This window comes from Pleurodeles waltl, chromosome 12, assembly GCF_031143425.1.
Source record: "Pleurodeles waltl isolate 20211129_DDA chromosome 12, aPleWal1.hap1.20221129, whole genome shotgun sequence".
NCBI classification, from domain to species: domain Eukaryota; kingdom Metazoa; phylum Chordata; class Amphibia; order Caudata; family Salamandridae; genus Pleurodeles; species Pleurodeles waltl.
In genome coordinates this window covers 334,540,618-334,563,426 of record NC_090451.1, presented here as the reverse complement: position 1 = coordinate 334,563,426, position 22,809 = coordinate 334,540,618, and the positions used below count along the sequence as shown (strand labels likewise).

The window sequence follows — 22,809 nt, the reverse complement described above, 5'->3', positions numbered from 1 at the left end:
ACGAGCTGCCCCGACAACTACTGAGTCTGGTGTTAACTGCGTTGTAATATAAACTGGATCTGTTGGCGGTGGCTTGTACTTTTTATCCACCCTTGGAGTTATGGCTCGGCCTTTAACAGGATCCTGAAAGATTTGTTTTGAATGTTTTAGCATTCCTGGGAGCATAGGTAGTCTTTGGTATTGGCTATGAGTGGAGGATAGCGTGTTAAACAAAAAGTCATCCTCAATTGGTTCGGAATGCAAGGTGACGTTATGGAAAGCAGCTGCCCTTGCGATCACCTGTGTGTAAGATGTACTGTCCTCAGGTGGGGACGGCCTGGCAGGGTACGAGTCTGGGCTGTTGTCCGATACTGGAGCATCGTAAAGGTCCCATGCATCGGGATCTTCTTGACTCATGGTAGTATGAGTCGGGGAGTGCATCAGTGGAGGAGTTGCTACTGGTGATGTGTGCACTGATGGTGGTGGAGACAGTGGTGGAGTTGTTTTCCTTGCCACCTTTGCCTGTGGCTCCTTGTCCTTTTCTTGAAAGGCAAGTTTTCTTTTTATTTTAATTGGGGGAAGAGTGGTTATCTTCCCTGTGTCTTGTTGAATGTGGAGCCTCCTTTGAGTATAGTCTGGCTCTACTGCTTGAAGTTCCTCTCCGAATCTATGTTTTTGCATTTGGGAGGACAATCCTTGTTCCTCTGTATAGGAACCTGTTTTCGGCTCCGAGGCTGGATGTTTCGGAACCGAAACTTTTTCTGACGTCTTTTTAGGCTCCGAAGAAACCTTTGTAATTTTCGGCGTGGTGGTGTTTCGGTGCCGAATTTGTTCGGTGCCGCTGTCACGGTGCCGAAATTTCTGAGCCGATGTCTCGGGTCCGAGATTGCTGTGTGGCGGTATCTCGACCGGAGTCGGATGACTTCGACACCAGCGTGCCCTTTTTCGGTGCCTTGGATCGGTCACCTATTTTTTGGGTTAAGCCATGGCCTGTTGGCAGTGGCGTCCCCTGGGCTTTTGTTGACTTCTCGTGAGTCTTATGTTTCGACGTCTTACTCACGGTTTTCGGCATTTCTTCGGCCTCGAGCTCTTCCGAGTATGACTCGTGGATAGAGAAAGCTTACTCTTCCTCCTCGAAACGCTCTAGTCCTGTATGCGTCGACGCCATCTGCAGTCTTCTGGCTCTTCGGTCTCTTAACGTCTTTCTGGACCGAAACGCTCGACAGGCCTCACAAGTATCTTCCTTGTGCTCTGGGGACAAGCACAAGTTACAGACCAGATGCTGATCCGTATACGGATACTTGTCATGGCATTTTGGACAGAAGCGGAATGGGGTCCGTTCCATCAGCCTTGAAGTCACACGTGGCCGGGCCGACCAGGCCCGACGAGGGATCGAAAAAACCCCGAAGGGCCACCGGAGCTCTTCAAAATTCGGTGTCGATCTGTTGTAACTAACCCGATACCGAACGCAAACAATACCGACGTTTTTTCCGAGATTCTAACTAACTTTCCGACCCGAAACACGGAGCAAAAAGGAACACGTCCGAACCCGATGGCGGAAAAAAAACAATCTAAGATGGAGTCGACGCCCATGCGCAATGGAGTCGAAATGGGAGGAGTCCCTCGGTCTCGTGACTCGAAAAGACTTCTTCGAAGAAAAACAACTTGTAACACTCCGAGCCCAACACCAGATGGCGGGATGTGCACAGCATGTGTATCTGCAGCTAATCATGCCATCGAACATATATATATATATATGGAAAATGTCACTTACCCAGTGTACATCTGTTTGTGGCATGAGACGCTGCAGATTCACCTGCTGTGCATATCCCGCCATCTAGTGTTGGGCTCGGAGTGTTACAAGTTGTTTTTCTTTGAAGAAGTCTTTTCGAGTCACGAGCTCGAGGTACTCCTCCCCTTTTGGCTCCATTGCGCATGGGCGTCGACTCCATCTTAGATTGTTTTCCCCGCAGAGGGTGAGGTAGGAGTTGTGTATAGAGTAATAGTGCCCATGCAATGGAGTAAGTATGTATGTATGTATGTACATAATGTGATTAAAAGTGTTATATTTACAAGTTTACAAATGTACACGTTTATTTTTATCAACTTATAACGGCTACAGGCTCCCAGGGAGGTGGGAGGGCGCATGTGAATCTGCAGCGTCTCATGCCACGAACAGATGTACACTGGGTTAGTGACATTTTCCGTTCGATGGCATGTGTAGCTGCAGATACACATGCTGTGCATAGACTAGTAAGCAGTTATCTCCCCAAAAGCGGTGGTTTAGCCTGTAGGAGTTGAAGTTGTTTGAAATAATGTTCGTAATACTGCCTGTCCTACTGTGGCTTGTTGTGTTGTTAACACATCCACACAGTAATGTTTAGTGAATGTATGAGGCGTAGACCAGGTGGCTGCCTTATAGATTTCTGTCATTGGTATATTTCCTAGAAAGGCCATGGTGGCACCTTTCTTCCGAGTGGAGTGTGCCTTTGGTGTAATAGGCAGTTCTCTCTTTGCTTTAACATAACAGGTTTGAATACACTTAACTATCCATCTGGCAATGCCTTGTTTGGATATTGGATTCCCTGCATGAGGTTTTTGGAAAGCTACAAACAATTGTTTTGTTTTGCGAATTTGTTTGGTTCTATCAATGTAATACATTAGTGCTCTTTTTATGTCTAATGTATGTAATGCTCTTTCAGCTACAGAGTCTGGTTCTGGAAAGAACACTGGGAGTTCCACCGTTTGATTTAAGTGGAACGGTGATACAACTCTTGGCAAAAACTTGGGATTTGGGCGTAGAACCACTTTATGTTTGTGTATTTGTATAAAGGGTTCCTGTATGGTAAAGGCTTGTATTTCACTTACTCTTCTGAGAGATGTGATAGCTATTAGGAAGGCTACTTTCCAGGTTAAGTATTGCATTTTACAAGAGTGCATGGGTTCAAATGGTGGACCCATGAGTCGTGTTAATACAATATTGAGGTTCCACAAAGGAACTGGTGGTGTTCTTGGTGGAATGATCCCTTTTCGACCCTCCATAAATGCTTTTATGACTGGGATTCTAAATAGTGAAGTTGAATGTCTAATTTGCAGATGGGCAGAAATTGCTGTGAGATGTATTTTAATGGATGAAAAAGCTAACTTAGACTTTTATAAGTGTAGTAAGTAGCTTACAATGTTTTACGCGGACGCATGTAATGGTTGAATTTGATTATTATGACAGTAATAAACAAATTGTTTCCATTTATTTGCGTAGCAATGTTTTGTAGTAGGTTTTCTAGCCTGTTTGATGACCTCCATACATTCTTGTGTAAGGTCTATATGTCCGAATTCTAAGACTTCAGGAGCCAGATTGCTAGATTGAGCGATGCTGGATTTGGGTGTCTGATCTGTTGTTTGTGTTGAGTTAACAGATCTGGTCTGTTTGGTAGTTTGATAGGAGGCACTACTGACAGGTCTAGTAGTGTTGTGTACCAAGGTTGTCGTGCCCAAGTTGGTGCTATTAGTATTAGTTTGTTTTGATTCAATTTGTTTACTAGATACGGAAGGAGTGGGAGAGGGGGAAAAGCGTAAGCAAATATCCCTGACCAACTCATCCATAACGCATTGCCCCTGGAGTGAGGGTGTGGGTACCTGGATGCGAAGTTTTGGCATTTTGCGTTTTCTTTTGTTGCGAATAGATCTATTTGAGGTGTTCCCCAGATTTGGAAGTAGGTTTGTAGTATCTGGGGATGAATTTCCCATTCGTGGATCTGTTGGTGATCTCGACTGAGATTGTCGGCTAACTTGTTTTGAATTCCTGGTATGTATTACGCTATTAGGCGAATGTGATTGTGAATCGCCCAATGCCAAATCTTTTGTGCTAAGAGACAACTGTGTTGAGTGTGTCCCTCCCTGTTTGTTTAGGTAATACATTGTTGTCATGTTGTCTGTTTTGACAAGAATGTGTTTGTGGGCTATTAGTGGTTGAAATGCTTTTAATGCTAGAAACACTGCTAGTAGTTCTAGTTGATTTATTTGAAGTTGTTTTTGCTGAGTGTCCCATTGTCCCTGGATGCTGTGTTGGTTGAGGTGTGCTCCCCAACCTACCATGGAAGCATCTGTTGTGATCACGTATTGAGGCACTGGGTCTTGGAAGGGCCGCCCTTGGTTTAAATTTATAGGATTCCACCATTGAACTGAAGTGTGTGTTTGGCGGTCTATTAACACTAGATCCTGAAGTTGACCCTGTGCTGGTGTCCATTGTGTCGCTAGGCACTGTTGTAAGGGCCGCATGTGTAATCTTGCGTTTGGGACAATGGCTATGCATGAAGACATCATGCCTAGAAGTTTCATCACTAATTTTACTTGATATTGTTGGTTTGGGTGCATGCTTTGTATTACATTTTGGAATGCTTGTACCCTTTGTGGACTTGGGAGTGGCAATCCCTTTTTTTGTGTTGATTGTCGCTCCCAAGTATTGTTGTATTTGACACGGGTTGTGTGATTTTAGGTAGTTTGAGAACCCTAATTTGTGAAGGGTTCCTATGACGTATTTTGTGTGTTGAAGACACTGTTTCTGAGTGTTAGTTTTTATTAACCAATTGTCTAGATACGGGAATATGTGTATGTGCTGTCTTCTGATTCGTGCCGCTACTACTGCAAGGCATTTTGTAAATAGCCTTGGTGCTGTTGTTATCCCGAATGGTAACACTTTGAATTGGTAATGTACTCCTTGGATTACAAACATCAAGTATTTCCTGTGTGAAGGATGTATGGGTATATGGAAGTACGCATCCTTTAGATCTAATGTTGACATGTAGTCTTGTTGTTTGAGCAAGGGGATCACGTCTTGAAGTGTTACCATGTGAAAGTGATCTGATTTGATGTAAAGATTTAGTGTTCTGACATCTAAGATGGGTCTCAGAGTTTTGTCCTTTTTGGGTATTAGAAAATACAGGGAATAAACACCTGTTCCTTTCTGATGGTTGGGTACGAGTTCTATTTCCTCTTTTTGTAACAACGCTTGGACTTCTAGTTGTAATAGATCCAAGTGCTGTTTGGACATGTTGTGTGTTCTTGGAGGCACATTTGGTGGTAATTGTAGGAATTGTATGCAATAACCATGTTGGATAATGGCTAGGAGCCACGAGTCTGTAGTTATTTCTTCCCAATTTTTGTAATAATCTGTGAGTCTCCCCCCCACTGGTGTTATGTGTTGGGGATTTGTGACATTGAAGTCACTGTTTAGTTTTTGGGGTCTTTGGGCTTTGGAATTTCCATCTGGTTTTAGGGAACTGTCCACCTCTATATTGTCCCCGAAATCCTCCTCTTTGATACTGGCCCTGGTATGTGGGTCTGGCTTGTGAGGTTGAGGGTTCTGTGCTTTGGGCTCGAAACCTCCCTCTAAAGTGTGGCTTTCTAAGGGTGCCTCTGCTCTGTGGGGAGTAGAGCGCGCCCATGGCTTTGGCCGTGTCAGTGTCCTTCTTTAGCTTCTCTATAGCTGTATCCACCTCTGGCCCAAACAACTGTTGTCCATTAAAAGGCATATTAAGCACAGCCAGTTGGATCTCTGGCTTAAATCCGGAGGTGCGGAGCCATGCGTGTCTCTGAATAGTGACCGCTGTATTCACAGTTCTGGTGGCTGTGTCCACTGCGTCCATTGCCGATCATATCTGGTTGTTAGAGATACTTTGGCCCTCTTCCACCACTTGCTGTGCACGCTTTTGAAACTCCTTGAGAAGATGTTCAATAAAATGCTGTATTTCATCCCAATGAGCCCTATCATATCTTGCCAATAAAGCCTGTGAATTGGCAATGCGCCATTGATTGGCTGCCTGTGCTGCAACTCTTTTTCCCGCTGCATCAAACTTTCAACTTTCTTTGTTGGGTGGTGGTGCATCCCCAGAAGTCTGTGAGATTGCTCTTTTGCGTGCTGCACCTACTACCACTGAGTCAGGTGTTAGTTGTTGCATGATGTACACAGGGTCCGTAGGGGGAGGCTTGTACTTTTATTCCACCCTAGGTGTAATGGCTCTGCATTTGACGGGGTCTTGAAACACTTGTTTTGCATGTTTTAACATCCCTGGTAACATCGGCAGACTCTGGTACTGGCTGTGTGTTGACGACAAAGTATTAAATAAAAAGTCATCCTCAATAGGTTCAGCATGCAGTGCTACATTGTGAAAAGTAGCTGCTCTGGACACCACCTGCATGTAAGCAGTACTGACTTCAGGTGGTGACGGTCTTGCCGGGTAGCAGTCTGGACTATTGTCAGATACAGGTGCATCATATAGATCCCATGCATCTGGGTCATCCTGGGTCATCCCTGTGTGCGTTGGAGATTGCATCATAGGGGGTGTTGCAATTGGTGACAGTTGCGGTGAGTGCTGTGGTGATGGATGAGGCGAAAAACGTGGTGGAGTTTTTTCTTTCGCCACCTTTGCTTTGGGCTGTTTCTCTGTGTCTTGGAAAGCAAGTTTCCTTTTCATTTTAATAGGGGGAAGAGTTCTTATTTTCCCTGTATCTTTTTGAATATGGAGCCTTCTTTGTGTATAGTCTGGCTCCCCATCCCTAATTCTTGTCCAAATTTATGGCCTTGTAGTTGTGCTGAAAGGCCTTGTTCTTCGGAATAAGAACTTTGTTTCGGCTCCGATGCTGGGTGTTTCGGCACAAAACTTTTTCCACGGCTCCGAAGCCACCTTTTTCAGTTTCGGGGTGCCGATCTCTCGGTGCCGACTTTGCTCGGAGCCGGTATCTCGGTGTCGAGTTTGGTCGGAGCCAGTACCTCGGTGCCGAGTATACTCTGTGCCGGTATCTCGACCGGAGTCGGAAGTCTTCGACACGTGTGTGCCCTTTTTCGGTGCCGATGGTTGGTAACCGAGTTTACGGGTTAAGCCATGGCCTGCCGGCGGTGGCGTCCCCTGGGCCTTCATGATTTTGGCGTGAGTTTTGGCCGTGGCAGGTTTACTCACGGTTTTTGCCGGCTGCTCACTTTCGGCCTCGTCCGAGTCGGCAATGGAGAAAGTCTCCTCTTCTTCGACGTCGTGGTGTCCTGACGGCATCGATGCCATTTGAAGCCTTCGAGCTCTCCGGTCCCGTAGCGTCTTCTTCGACCGAAATGCCCGACATGCCTCGCAAGCATCCTCTTTGTGTTCGGGGGACAAACGCAAATTACAGACCAAATGCTGATCTGTGTAAGGATACTTATTGTGGCATTTGGGGCAGAAGTGGAATGGGGTCCGTTCCATGAGCCTTGAAGACGCACGCGGTCGGGCCGACCAGGCCCCGTCGGGGGATAGAAGCCCCGAAGGGCTACCGGAGCTCTTCTTTTATTCGGTGTCGATCTGCTATAACTAACCCGATACCGAACGCAGACAATACCGTTGAATTTTCCGAGATTTAACTAACTTTCCGAACCGAAACACGGAGCGAAGAGGAACACGTCCGAACCCGATGGCGGAAAGAAAACAATCTAAGATGGAGTCGACGCCCATGCGCAATGGAGCCGAAAGGGGAGGAGTCCCTCGATCTCGTGACTCGAAAAGATTTCTTCGAAGAAAAACAACTTGTAACACTCCGAGCCCAACACTAGATGGCGGGATATGCACAGCATGTGTATCTGCAGCTACATATATATATATATATATATATATACATATATATATATATATATACATATATATAAATATATAAATAACACTCCACTCGCGGCGTTCCCTTTCTGCACCTGAGCGTCAACGGTGCTATTCCTCATACGCGTGCCATCGAGTATTATGTTACACACTTCTCTTCCGTAGTTAAAGGAAAAAGGCAGCACTCCACGGCCATAACGAGTTTGATCATATTTATTCACCTTCAGGGACGCGTTTCGGCGTTGCCGCCTTCCTCGACCTGTGAGCCGCCATTTTGGCTCAGTTTATATACTCCAATCACAATGTGCACAAAGAGGGTGTAGCCACCCTCAAGGACAGTAGCCATTGGCTACTGCCCTCCCAGACCTAAACACACCCCTAAATTCAGTATTTAGGGGCTCCCAAGAACCTAGGAAACTAAATTCCTGCAACCTGAAGATCTGCAGAGAAGACTGAGACACCAACTGCTTTGGCCCCAGCCCTACCGGCCTGTCTCCCCCACTTCAAGAAAAACTGCAACAGCGACGCGTCCCCCAGGGTCCAGCGACCTCTGAAGCCTTAGAGGACTACCCTGCATCTAAAAGGACCAAGAACTCCAGAGGACAGTGGCCCTGTTCCACAAAGACTGCAACTTTGCAACAAAGCAGCATCTTTTTAAGACCACACGTTTCCTACCGGAAGCGTGAGACTTTCCACTCTGCACCAGACGCCCCCGGCTCGAGCTGCGGAGAACCAACACTACAGGGAGGACTCCCCAGCGACTGCGACCCTGTGACTAGCCAGAGTTGACCCCCCTGAGCCCTCCCAGCGACGCCTGCAGATGGAAGCCCAAGGCTCCCCCTGACCGCGACTGCCTGCTTCAAAGAACCAGACGCCTGGGAAATACACTGCACCCGCAGCCCCCAGGACTTGAAGGATCCGACCTCCAGTGCAGGAGCGACCCCAGGTGGCCCTCTCCCTTGCCCAGGTGGTGGCTACCCCGAGGAGCCCCCCCTTGCCTGCATCGCTGAAGAGGCCCCTGGGTCTCCCACTGAAACCTATTGCAAACCCGACGCCTGCCCCCTGTGCCGCTGGGGGTGTACTTTTTGTGCTGACTTGTGTCCCCCCAGGTGCCCTACAAAACCCCCCTTCTCCATTGAAGCCTATGCGTTTTGGGCACCACTTTGACCTCTGCACCTGACCGGCCCTGAGCTGCTGGTGTGGTAACTTTGGGCATGCTCTGAACCCCCAACGGTGGGCTACCTTGGACCCAACTTTGAACCCTGTAAGTGCTTTACTTACCTGAACAACTAACAAATACTTACCTCCCTCAGGAACTGTTGAATTTTGCACTAAGTGTCTAGTTTTAAAATAGCATATTGCCATTTTTGCCAAAACTGTACATGTTATTGTGTTGCTTCAAAGTTCCTAAGATACCTGAGTGAAATACCTTTCATTTAAAGTATTATGTGTAAATCTTGAACCTGTGGTTCTTAAAATAAACTAAGAAAATATATTTTTCTATACAAAAACCTATTGGCCTGGAATTGTCTGAGTGTGTGTTCCTCATTTATTGCCTGTGTGTATGTACAACAAATGCTTAACACTACCCTCTGATAAGCCTACTGCTCGACCACACTACCACAAAATAGAGCATTAGAATTATATCTTTTTGCCACTATCTTACCTCGAACGGGAACCCTTGGACTCTGTGCATGCTATTTCTTACTTTAAAATAGTACATACAGAGCCAACTTCCTACATTGGTGGATCAGCGGTGGGGTACAAGACTTTGCATTTGCTGGACTACTCAGCCAACACCTGATTACACGACTAAATTCCCAAAATTGTCATTAGAAACTGATTTTTGAAATTTGAGCTATTTTTCTAAATTCTTAAAAGTCCTGCTAGGGCCTTGTGTTAGTCCCTGTCAGCATTTCTTTTAGAGTTTAAAAGTTTTGTAAAGTTTGAATTAAGTTCTAGAGATAGTTTTAGATTCTTAAAAAGTATTCCAACTTTTAGAAACAAAATGTCTACAGAAGAGTTAGCGATGGAACTCAACCTCAGCCCTTACCTGCATCTTAGGATGTCAGAGTTAAGGTCTCTCTGTAAAATCAAAAAGAAAAAAACTGGTTCAAACCCTACCAAAGTACAGCTACAGGAGCTCTTGGCAGAGTTTGCCAAAACAATCCCTCTGATGATGGCCTCACAGAGGGGGACACTAGTGAGTTGGAGGAACTCCCACCTCCAGTCCTAGATAGGGAGTCCAGGGATTCTCCAACCCAGACTCCACATGTGATAGTCAGAGATGCTGCTTCTCTCACAGGAGAGTCCAGCAACTCTGGAAGCATTGAGGACATCCTCAATGAAGACGGCCTCCTGCTAGCTAGGTTGGCCAAAAGATTGGCTTTGGAAAGACAGATCCTAGCCATAGAAAGGGAAAGACAAGAGATGGGTTTAGCTCCCATCAATGGTGGCAGCAATATAAATAGGGTCAGAGATTCTCCTGACATGCTAAAAATCCCAAAAGGGATTGTAACTAAATATGAAGATGGTGATGACATCACCAAATGGTTCACAGCTTTTGAGAGGGCTTGTGCAACCAGAAAAGTAAACAAATCTCACTGGGGTGCTCTCCTTTGGGAAATGTTCACTGGAAAGTGTAGGGATAGACTCATCACACTCTATGGAAAAGATGCAGAATCCTATGACCTCATGAAGGCTTCCCTGATTGAGGGTTTTGGATTCTCAACCGAGGAGTACAGGATTAGGTTCAGGGAGCTCAAAAATCCTCGAGCCAGACCTGGGTTGATTTTGTTGACTTCTCAGTCAAAACACTGGATGGTTGGATTAATGGCAGTGGTGTAAATGATCATGATGGGCTGTACAATCTGTTTATAAAAGAACACCTTTTAAGTAATTGTTTCAATGATAAACTGCATCAGCATCTGGTAGACCTAGGACCAATTTCTTCCCAAGAATTGGGAAAGAAGGCGGACCATTGGGTCAAGACTAGGGTGACCAAGACTTCCACAGGGGGTGACCAAAAGAAAGGGGTCACAAAGACTCCCGAGGGGAACAGTATTGAGACATCCAAGGGTAAAAGAGTCTTCTACAGGGCCCCAAAAACCTGCTCAGGAGGGAGGGTCCAAAGCCTCTTCACAATCCAATTTTGGGTACAAGGGTAAAAACTTTGATCCCAAAAAGGCCTGGTGTCATAGCTGTAATCAGCAGGGACACCAAACTGGAGACAAGGCCTGTCCCAAGAAAGGTTCCACTTCAAATTCTACTCCAATTAGCACTGGAATAGCCAGTCTCCAGGTGGGATCAACAGTGTGCCCAGAGCAAATCAGGGTTCACACTGAAGTTACATTAGTCTCTGAGGTTGGGGTGGACTAATATGCAAAAATACAGGCAGCAACTCTTAATTAATGGGACTAGTGTAGAAGGCCTGAGGGATACAGGTGCCAGTGTCACCATGGTGACAGAGAAACTGTTTTCCCCAGGACAATACCTGACTGGACAAACGTATCCAGTCACCAACGCTGACAATCAGACTAAAGTACATCCCATGGCTATGGTAACTTTAGAATGGGGAGGGGTCAATGGCCTGAAACAGGTAGTGGTCCCCTCAAATATCCCTGTAGACTGTTTGCTTGGAAATTACCTGGAGTCCTCAGCATGGGCTGAGGTAGAACTCAAAACCCATGCAGCCATGCTGGGTATCCCTGAACTGGTGTGTGTCAAGACAAGGGCAAAGTGCAAGGCTCAGGGTGAAAAAAAAGTGGTGATGGAGCCTGGAATAATGGCCCAACCCTCCAAGAGGAAAGAAAAGAAGACTGGGGAACCAGCTTCAACACAACAAAAGAGAGGGACCTCTCTTACCAGGAAGATCTGCCCTCTGAGGGAACTGAGCCCATGAAGTTAAAACCTTATCAGGTTGAGCTCCTAGGCCCAGGGGGACCCACAAGGGAACAGTTGTGTAAGGGGCAAGAAACCTGTCCCTCTCTTGAAGGCCTTAGGCAGCAAGCTGCTGAAGAGACCAAAGGAAAAATCACTGGAACACAGAGTCTACTGGGAAGATGGACTCCTCTACACTGAGGCAAGAGATCCCAAACCTGGTGCCACTAGGAGAGTGGTAGTGCCTCAGAAGTTTAGGAAGTTCATTCTGACCTTAGCTCATGATATTCCACTTGCTGGGCATTTGGGACAAACCAAGACTTGGGAAAGGTTAGTTAACTACTTCTATTGGCCCAACATGTCCCAGAAAGTAAAGGAGTTTTGTGTCTCCTGTGCCATCTGTCAAGCCAGTGGTAAGACAGGTGAACACCCAAAAGCCCCCCTCATTCCACTTCCAGTGGTGGGGGTCCCCTTTGAAAGAGTGGGTGTGGACATAGTGGGTCCACTTGAACCTCCCACAGCCTCAGGGAACCAGTATATCCTAGTGGTAGTGGATCATGCCAATAGGTACCCTGAAACAATTCCCCTTAGGTCCACTACTGCCCCTGCAGTAGCTAAAGCACTCATAGGTATCTTTACCAGAGTGGGATTTCCTAAGGAGGTGGTGTCTGACAGAGGTACCAACTTCATGTCAGCATACCTGAAACACATGTGGAATGAGTGTGGGGTGACTTACAAATTCACCACACCATACCATCCACAAACCAATGGTCTTGTAGAAAGATTTAACAAGACATTGAAAGGCATGATCATGGGCTCCCTGAAAAGCTCAAAAGGAGATGGGATGGCCTCTTGCCATGTCTGCTTTTCGCCTACAGAGAGGTGCCTCAGAAGGGAGTGGGGTTTTCCCCCTTTGAACTTCTGTTTGGCCATCCTGTCAGGGAACCACTAGCTCTTGTAAAAGAAGGCTGGGAGAGACCTCTTCATGAGCCTAAACAAGATATAGTGGACTATGTACTAGGCTTATGTTCAAGGATGGCAGAGTACATGGAAAGGGCAAGCAAAAACCTTGAGGCCAGCCAACAACTCCAGAAGATGTGGTATGACCAAAAGGCTTCTATGGTTGAGTTTCAGCCAGGGCAGAAAGTCTGGCTTCTGGAGCCTGTGGCTCCCAGGGCACTTCAGGATGAATGGAGTGGCCCTTACCCAGTGCTAGAGAGAAAGAGTCAGATCACCTACCTGGTAGACCTAGGCATTAGCAGGACCCCCAAAAGGGTGATCCATGTGAACCGCCTCAAACTCTTTCATGACAGGGCAGATGTGAATCTGTTGATGGTGATAGATGAGGACCAGGAAGCTGAGAGTGAACCTCTCCCTGATCTCCTCTCCACTGACCCTAAAGATGGCTCAGTAGATGGAGTGATCTATTCAGACACCCTCTCTGGCCAACAGCAAGCTGACTGCAGGCAAGTCCTACAACAGTTTGCTGAGCTCTTTTCCCTAACCCCTGGTCAGACACACCTGTGTACCCATGATGTGGACACAGGAGACAGCATGCCTGTCAAAAACAAAATTTTCAGACAGTCTGACCAAGTTAAGGAAAGCATCAAAGTGGAAGTCCACAAGATGCTGGAATTGGGAGTCATTGAGCACTCTGACAGCCCCTGGGCTAGCCAAGTGGTCTTAGTCCCCAAACCTCACACCAAGGATGGTAAGAGAGAGATGAGGTTTTGTGTGGACTACAGAGGACTTAATTCTGTCACCAAGACAGATGCCCATCCCATTCCAAGGGCAGATGAGTTAATTGACAAGCTAGGTGCTGCCAGATACTTAAGTACCTTTGACTTGACAGCAGGGTACTGGCAAATCAAAATGGCACCAGGAGCAAAAGAAAAGACAGCATTCTCCACGCCTGATGGGCATTATCAGTTTACTATTATGCCCTTTGGTTTAAAGAATACCCCTGCCACCTTCCAAAGGTTGGTGAATCAAGTCCTTGCTGGCTTGGAGTCCTTTAGTGCAGCTTATCTTGACGATATTGCTGTCTTTAGCTCCAGCTGGCAGGATCACCTGGTCCACCTGAAGAAGGTTTTGAGGCCCTGCAAGCAGCAGGCCTCTCTATCAAGGCATCCAAATGTCAGATAGGGTAGGGAACTGTGGTTTACTTGGGACACCTTGTAGGTGGAGGCCAATTTCAGCCACTCCAGCCCAAGATCCAGACTATTCTGGACTGGGTAGCTCCAAAACCCCAGACTCAAATCAGTGCATTCCTTGGCTTGACTGGGTACTACAGGAGGTTTGTGAAGGGATATGGATCAATAGTGACACCCCTCACTGAACGTACGTCCAAGAAAATGCCTAAGAAGGTAAACTGGACTATAGAATGCCAACAGGCCTTTGACACCCTGAAACAAGCTATGTGCACAGCACCAGTTCTCAAAGCTCCAGATTACTCCAAACATTTCATTGTGCAGACTGATGCATCTGAACATGGGATAGGGGCAGTTTTGTCCGAAACAAATGATGATGGCCTTGACCAGCCTGTTGCTTTCATTAGCAGGAGGTTACTCCCCAGGGAGCAGCGTTGGAGTGCCATTGAGAGGGAGGCCTTTGCTGTGGTTTGGTCCCTGAAGAAGCTGAGACCATACCTCTTTGGTACTCACTTTGTAGTTCAAACTGACTACAGACCTCTCAGATGGCTTATGCAAATGAAAGGTGAAAATCCAAAACTGTTGAGGTGGTCCATCTCCCTACAGGGAATGGACTTTATAGTGGAACACAGACCTGGGACTGCCCATGCCAATGCAGATGGCCTTTCCAGGTTCTTCCACTTAGAAAATGAAGACTCTTCGGAAAGGTTAGTCCCATCCTCTTTCGTTTGGGGGGGGGGGGGGGGGGTAAGGAAAAGGAACCCCCTGACCTTTTGCCTTTGCTGATGCCAAGTTATGATTTGAAAGTGTGCTGAGGCCTGCTAACCAGGCTCCAGCACCAGTGTTCTTTCCCTAACCTGTACCTTTGTCTCCACATTTGGCACACCCTAGCATCCAGGTAAGTCCCTTGTAACTGGTACCCCTGGTACCAAGGGCCCTGATGCCAGGGAAGGTCTCTAAGGGCTGCAGCATGTCTTATGCCTCCCTGGGGACCCCTCACTCAGCACAGACACACTGCTTGCCAGCTTGTGTGTGCTGGTGGGGAGAAAAGGACTAAGTCGACATGGCACTCCCCTCAGGGTGCCATGCCAACCTCATACTGTCTATGGCATAGGTCAGTCACCCCTCTAGCAGGCCTTACAGCCCTAAGGCAGGGTGCACTATACCACAGGTGAAGGCATAGGTGCATGAGCACTATGCCCCTACAGTGTCTAAGCAAAACCTTAGACACTGTAAGTGCAGGGTAGCCATAAGAGTATATGGTCTGGAAGTCTGTCAAACACGAACTCCACAGCACCATAATGGCTACACTGAAAACTGGGAAGTTAGGTATCAAACTTCTCAGCACAGTAAATGCACACTGATGCCAGTGTACATTTTATTATAAAATACACCTAGAGGGCATCTTAGAGATGCCCCCTGAAAACATACCCGACTTCCAGTGTGGGCTGACTAGTTATACCAGCCTGCCACACACCAGACATGTTGCTGGCCACATAGGGAGAGTGCCTTTGTCACTCTGTGGCTAGTAACAAAGCCTGTACTGGGTGGAGGTGCTTCTCACCTCCCCCTGCAGGAACTGTAACACCTGGCGGTGAGCCTCAAAGGCTCACCCCCTTTGTTACAGCACCACAGGGCATCCCAGCTAGTGGAGATGCCCGCCCCCTCCGGCCACGCCCCACTTTTGGCAGCAAGGCCGGAGGAGATAATGAGAAAAACAAGGAGGAGTAACTGGCCAGTCAGGACAACCCCTAAGGTGTCCTGAGCTGAGGAGACTGACTTTTAGAAATCCTCCCTCTTGCAGAGGGAGGATTCCCCCAATAGGAATAGGGATGTGCCCCCTCCCCTAAGGGAGGAGGCACAAAGAGGGTGTAGCCACCCTCAAGGACAGTAGTCATTGGCTACTGCCCTCCCAGACCTAAACACCCTCCTAAATTCAGTATTTAGGGGCTCCCCAGAACCTAGGAAACTAGATTCCTGCAACCTGAAGATGAAGAAGGACTGCTGACCTGAAGCCCTGCAGAGAAGACTGAGACACCAACTGCTTTGGCCCCAGCCCTACCAGCCTGTCTCCCCCACTTCAAGAAAAACTGCAACAGCGACGCGTCCCCCAGGGTCCAGCGACCTCTGAAGCCTCAGAGGACTACCCTGCATCTAAAAGGACCAAGAACTCCCGAGGACAGCGGCCCTATTCCACAAAGACTGCAACTTTGCAACAAAGAAGCAACTTTTAAAGACCACACGTTTCCCGCCGGAAGCATGTGACTTTCCACTCTGCACCCGACGCCCCCGGCTCGACCTGCGGAGATCCAACACTACAGGGAGGACTCCCCGGCGACTGCGACCCTGTGAGTAGCCAGAGTTGACCCCCCCTGAACCCCCCAGCGACGCCTGCAGACGGAATCCCGAGGCTCCCCCTGACCGCGACTGCCTGCTTCAAAGAACCCGACGCCTGGGAAACACACTGCACCCGCAGCCCCCAGGACCTGAAGGATCCGACCTCGAGTGCAGGAGCGACCCCCAGGTGGCCCTCTCCCTTGCCTAGGTGGTGGCTACCCAGAGGAGCCCCGCCCCCTTGCCTGCATCGCTGAAGAGACCCCTGGGTCTCCCACTGAAACCTATTGCAAACCCGACGCCTGTTTGCACTCTGCACCCAGCTGCCCCTGTGCCGCTGAGGGTGTACTTTTTGTGCTGACTTTGGTCCCCCCCCCGGGTGCCCTACAAAACCCCCCTGGGTACTTACCTGCTGGCAGACTGGAACCGGGGCACCCCGTTCTCCATTGAAGCCTATGCGTTTTGGGCACCACTTTGATCTCTGCACCTGACCGGCCCTGAGCTGCTGGTGTGGTAACTTTGGGGTTGCTCTGAACCCCCAACGGTGGGCTACCTTGGACCCAACTTTGAACCCTGTAGGTGCTTTACTTACCTGAACAACTAACAAAAACGTACCTCCCTCAGGAACTGTTGAATTTTGCACTGTGTCTAGTTTTATGACATTTATGCCAAAATTGTACATGTTATTGTGTTGCTTCAAAGTTCCTAAGATACCCGAGTGAAATACCTTTCATTTAAAGTATTATGTGTAAATCGTGAACCTGTGGTTCTTAAAATAAACTAAGAAAATATATTTTTCTATACAAAAACCTATTGGCCTAGAATTGTCTTTGAGTGTGTGTTCCTCATTTATTGCCTGTGCATATGTACAACAAATGCTTAACACTACCCTCTGATAAGCCTACTGCTCGACCACACTACCACAAAATAGAGCATTAGAATTATATCTTTTTGCCACTATCTTACCTCGAACGGGAACCCTTGGACTCTGTGCATGCTATTTCTTACTTTGAAATGGTACATACAGAGCCAACTTCCTACATCATTTAACAATCCAGGTCTGTTACAATGCAATTACATCGAAAGTGTTAGAATGTTGGCTAGCTCTCCTAAGGCAGTCATTCGTTTAATGAGATACTGCAAATTATACCACTGCAATCTGTTCTGTATCCTGAGCGTTTCCAATATTGTGTACTCTCAAGACCGACGTACATGTGACTACTATGTGGAAAGCTCCTCATGTGAGAAACCAACTGTGTTTTTGAGGTATCCGTGGCAAATGTCACCTGTAGTCATTAGTCTGCAAGGATTCCACTCTGAGATTTATGAATTTCCATTATTGCTGTCTTGAGCTTTGCCAGCACCACATACCCACCCTAAAGTCTGTCTCACCTGTAAGCTCTGTGCTGAGAGCCCCTGCATGAACAAGAGCTTTCTCTGCATGAATGAAGCCAAACTGGAATTCTAGCTAGAAGTGCAAACAGATGAGATTATACCTTTCAATTGGTCAACACATCTCTGAAACTTTTCTTTCACCTCTCTGAAAGTAAGGAATCTGAGGATACGTTTTTCCTCCAAACATTTATTTGCTCATGAAATTAATGTAGTTGTGTGGGCACCAACCTTAACTCACATCTACGAAAAATCCCCTTCCTACAACAAATCCAACAGAGAATAATTGACAAAATCTTTGGTCGTGACATAATGGAATTCCACAAGAATCTAAAGTGACCTCTCAAGAGACTCACTGCTAAGCTACACAGACAAAACCAGGCAGTCAGAATGCGCCTAAACCTTAGTACTGTGATGACTTTGGAAGTGCACCAAAAGCACTTCACTGGCTTTTTGAGGAAATAAGGATCAAATAGAAGCTGCTCTGTACCATCCCTTAAACATTCTTGACCTTTGCACAAGTATGCTTTAAGAAACTGCCATTACGATATACCAGAAGGGAACCCCTGTTCAACATTCATCTGATCAAACTACAATTCTTGATTACCAAACACAGTGGTTGATCACTGATGGTACAAGGACCCACATTATGGAATCCACTATATCTGATTCACATTAAGAAAACTAAACTATTTATTCCTGCCTTTAATTGAACTAATCATTTATCAATTCAGGACCGTGACTGAAAAAGTACACATAAATACAAAGTGGCAGCATCAATAGGACAAACATGTTAATGATGAGCGATAGGCTGAGCTATTCAAGATTCTACTTGATTTGAGAATCACCACAAACCTAAGTAATTGCTGGTGTGCTAGATGCATGGGGGTGTGCAAATATGCACCTGGAAGCTCGGGGTCACAATGGACTTTGCTTCATGTGACAATGCGATGACCTCTTGTAGAGTTGTCATTCTTAGACGTCCTGCTATATTGAGTGTCTTGAGATCCACAATGTACCTTGGTGTTCTATTCTCTGTCAGAATGGGGAAATACAGAGTATGCCCTCACACTTTCAGACAGTGGAACATCTTTGACAGGAATGAGGTCACGTCCCAGAGGTGATAAAAAATGTCGGTTGATTTTACTCTGTGTGCAAGGATGTGGGTGCTGCTATATTTTGATGCAATATCTCCACAAATGTCAGACAAGACCGGGGTTGGCCCCAGGGATTTTCCGCTGGCAACAGATATGTAATTAAAATTTGTATTTAGCAACAGTTACACAAACTGATTTCAAACCCACTATGCAAACATGGCAACATTTATGCCTTATGATAAGACGTTGCTTTTGGTTTTTCTGTAAACTGAAATTTTCTATTAAAACAGTATGAAGATGTGATTAGAGTAACTTGGGGAACAGATTATTAGTTTGAAAGTTGCATTAACAACCCAATGTTAAAGAAACTTAACTTACTTTCTCTGCTTCACTGCAGCAACAAGATCTGGTCCTGAGAACATAGAGAACAGGCTGTCTCCATTAGCTGAAGATGTCTCGTCGCTTGAGCTGGCAGAGTCCGCCTGCGTACCTGACCAGCTATTGTTAATCACATCGCTGTATATAATGAAAAAGTTAACAAATATTTTCTCTATGAACTGTTACTGCACATAAAAATGCATTACAGGCAGTGATATTTAACAAGACTAATACAAGACAGGACACCACACAATGGCATTCTTTTCAGAAACGTTTGGTGTTAGTGGGTTTGCTGTCTGCAGGGATATCCATTGCAAGAAACTGCAAGCAAATCAGTTTTTACATATGGAGGTAATATTTTTCCAAATGTTCCAAAAGAATAGGTCTTGGGCCAGTATTCTGTTAGAATCAACCCAGGCAGAGATGTATCCTATGGTGTGCAAGTGGTTGCTACCAGACCAAATGGCAGACCCTGTGTATTAATGAGTGTTGATTAGAGAAAGGAATATGTTACCTACCCTATAAGCATCTGTTCATGGCATGTAGTGCTGTAGATTCACATGCTCTGCATACTTCTGCCATGTAGTGTTGGGTCTGGATATGTGCAAGCTGTTTTTCTTTGAAGAAAGTCTCTTGAGTCACAAGGTAGAGTGACACCTCCTCAGTAATACTGCGTATGGGCACTGACTCCACTGATGGATTGTTTTGCCCGCAGGAGGGTGAGAATGGAGTGTAAACGAGTGTAAGTTATGAGATGTCAGTGTGGGAAAGAGTAGAATAAGCTGCAATGACCACAGGTGTCCGGGGAGGAGGTTGGGCTCATGTGAATTTACAGCACTACATGCCAGGAACAGATGCTTACAGGGTAATTAACATATTCTGCTCAAGGCATGTGCAGCTGTGTATTCACATGCTCTCCATAGACTGTAAAGCAGTTTGCCTCAAAAGCGGTGGCTCACCCGTGAGTGTTGCAGTTGTTTGAAAAATAAAGTATGTAGCACTGCCTGACCTACATTAGCTTGCTGGCATGCTAAAACATTCACACAGTGTTTGGTGAAGGTGCCTGGTGTGGATCATGTAGCTGCTTTGCATATGTAAGCTATGGGAATGTTTCCTAGAAAATCCATAGATGCTCCTTTTTTGTCCTAGCAGGATGTGTAGGTAAAAGTTGTTTGGCTTTGGCATTACAACTTTGAATGTGTTTTACTACCCATCTCGCTATGTTTGGTTTGGATATAGGGTTGCCTTTATGTGGTGGAGAAAAAGCAAGAAAAAGTTGTTTCGTTTTTCTGGCAATTTTAGTTCTATCAATATAGAACTTAAGGGCTCTTAACAACTAATAGATGTAGAACTCTTTCTGCAACAGTATCTGGTTGGGGTAAAACAATGGTAACGCAATTGATTGGCTGATGTGAAACTGAGGAACCACTTTAGAAAGGAATTTAGGGGTGGTGTGTAGAACCACTCTATCCCTGTGTATTTGGAAGAAAGGTTCTTCCAAGGTTAAAGCCAGGAGCTCACTAAGTAGTTCTGGTGAAGTGATGGCGACTAAAAATGCCACCTTCACAGAAAGGAATCGAAGGGGGCATGACTGCAGGGGTTCAAATGGAGGGCCCATGAGCCTTGTGAGAGCAATATTAAGAATCATTGAGGGTAAACCTGCGGTGGAATAACTCTTTTGAGCCCCTCCATGAAGGATTTAATCATTGGAACTTTGAAAAAGGTATTGCCTATTCTGTAGATAGGTAGCCATTGCAGCAAGATGTAATCTTATAGATGTAAATGCTAACCCAGCATTTTGTAAACGAAGAAGGTAACAGACAATATTTTGTACAGTGGCCATGAAAGGGTTGATTTGTTTTGAGTGGCAGTAATAAAGTGTTTCCACTTTGCTTCATAGCAAGCTCTAGTGGTTGGCCTATGTGCTTCTGAAAGAATGTCCATATGTTCTTTTGGCAAGTAACCAAAGTCTATAACCTCAGGAGCGGAATTGTTAGGTTCAGATCCTCGGGATCTGGGTGCCTGATTCCTTCATGGTTCTGAGGGAGAAGGTCTGGCCTGCTTGGGGAGCTTCTCATGAAGCACTACGGAGATGTCCAGTAGTGTTGTGAACGAGGGTTGGCGAGCCCATGCGGGAGCTACTTGGATCATTGTGAGAGATGCTTGCATGAGCTTCCGAACTAGAAATGGAAGGTGCAGGAGAGGAGGAAAAGCATAGGCAAATATCCCTGACCAACTAATCCATAGTGTGTTGCCCTTGGATAGGGGGTGTGAGAATCTGGATGCAAAGTTTGGGCATTTTACGTTTTCTGCAGTTGCAAAAAGGTCTATGTGAGGAAACTCCCATCTGTGGAAGTACGAAGTAGGACTTGTAGGTGAAGTTCCCATTTGTGAACTTGTTGCTCCATCCTGTTTAGCAGTCTGCAAAGTCGCTGTCCGTGCCTGGGAGATACTCTTACCATCAGGTGGATGTTGTGAAGCAGAGCCTATTTCCCAGATGGTCTGTGACAGTTGTGAAAGTTATAAAAACCGTGTCCCCTTGGTTTTTGTACATAATACATGGCTGTCATATTGTCCGTCTGGACTAGGACAACCTTGTGAATTAGGTGAGGAAGGAAAGCTTTCAAGACTAGGTAAACAGCTTGAAGTATGAGGAAGTTGATAAATAGACCCTGGTGTCCCATACACCCTGTATGTGAGATTGTTCAGATGTGCACCCCATCCTGTGAGTGCATCATATGTTGTGAGAGTTATCTGGGGAACAGGATCCAGAAGAGGCAACCCCTTCAACATGTTGCTGGGGGTTCCACCACTGCAGACAGTGTTAAGTTTGGTGGTCTACAACACTAGATCTTGGAAGTGACCCTGTGACTGAGACCATTGACGAGCTACACATTGCTGCAAAGGACGCACGTGTAGACGGACATGGGGTACTATAGCAATACAGGAAACAGTCATCTCTAGAAGATGCACAACTGTCTTCACTGTTGGTTTAGTTGAAAGAGAGGTAATAGGGCCTTAAAATTCTGAACTCTGGTGGAATTGGGATAGTCTTTCACGATTTGTGTGACCAGAATTGCACCTAGATATGGTTGTATCTGTACAGGTTGCAGGTGGGATTTGGGAAGATTGATAGTAAATCCTAGGCTGTGAAGTAGGTTGATAGTTACTTGGGTACTCTGTAGACATTATTCATGGGATGTGGCTTTTATAAGCTAATCGTCCTGGTAAGGAAAGCCGTGTATTTGTTATCTGCCGAGATAAGTGGCTAACTACTGCTTAACATCTGGCGAAAACCGATGGTACAGTTGTGACCCTAAATGGGAAGACATTGAATTGGTAGTGTTTTCTGTCCACCACAAACCTGAGAAATTTGCGATGGGCTGGGTGGATTGGTATGTGAAATTATGCTTCTTTGAGCTCGAGAGTAGACAAAGTCACCCTGTTGAAGTAGTGGAATAATATCTTGCACAGCTACCATGTGAAAATACTCTGAAAGAATGTACTGGTTGGCCTGAGATAACCTTTTTTAGGGAATAAGGGAGAATAGACAGTATCCCCCCTGACCTTGGTGGTAGAGAGGGATGCTTCCTATTGTTCCTTTGAGAAGGAGTGCTTGGACTTCCTGTTTGAGTAATGTCTGATGTTCCATTGAGAGCCAATGAGTGTGAGGTGGAACGCTGGGAGGTGTGGTAATGAGCGCCAGACAATACCCATGTTGGATAATGTCCAACACCCACTGGTCTGTTGTTATTTTTTGCCAGATGGAGATAAGATCATGTCGGAGTCCCCCGACAGGTCTAGTGTGAGCCGGGGGAAGAAAAGTGAGTTGCTGCTTGCTACAGGTGGTGACACCATGTGGGGAAAGTAATCTTGTCTCTTCCCTTTGTGTTGTTTCCTAACAGGAGACCCTATAGTAGGACTTTGTGGGAGAGTGTCCACGCTGATAGGAGGTGGAAGCTTCCAGAGTGGTGGTCTTTGACC

General features: G+C 46.3%; 1 protein-coding gene across 1 annotated transcript in view; it reads right to left on the bottom strand.

Moving 5' to 3' along the window:
- The window catches only part of GARRE1 (granule associated Rac and RHOG effector 1), a 506,156-nt gene that overhangs the window by 106,740 nt on the left and 376,607 nt on the right, over positions 1-22,809 (bottom strand). The window contains exon 12 of the mRNA XM_069216464.1: positions 18,826-18,963. Within this exon, the coding sequence (XP_069072565.1) occupies positions 18,826-18,963 (138 nt within the window). The remainder of the gene's footprint in view (positions 1-18,825; positions 18,964-22,809) is intronic.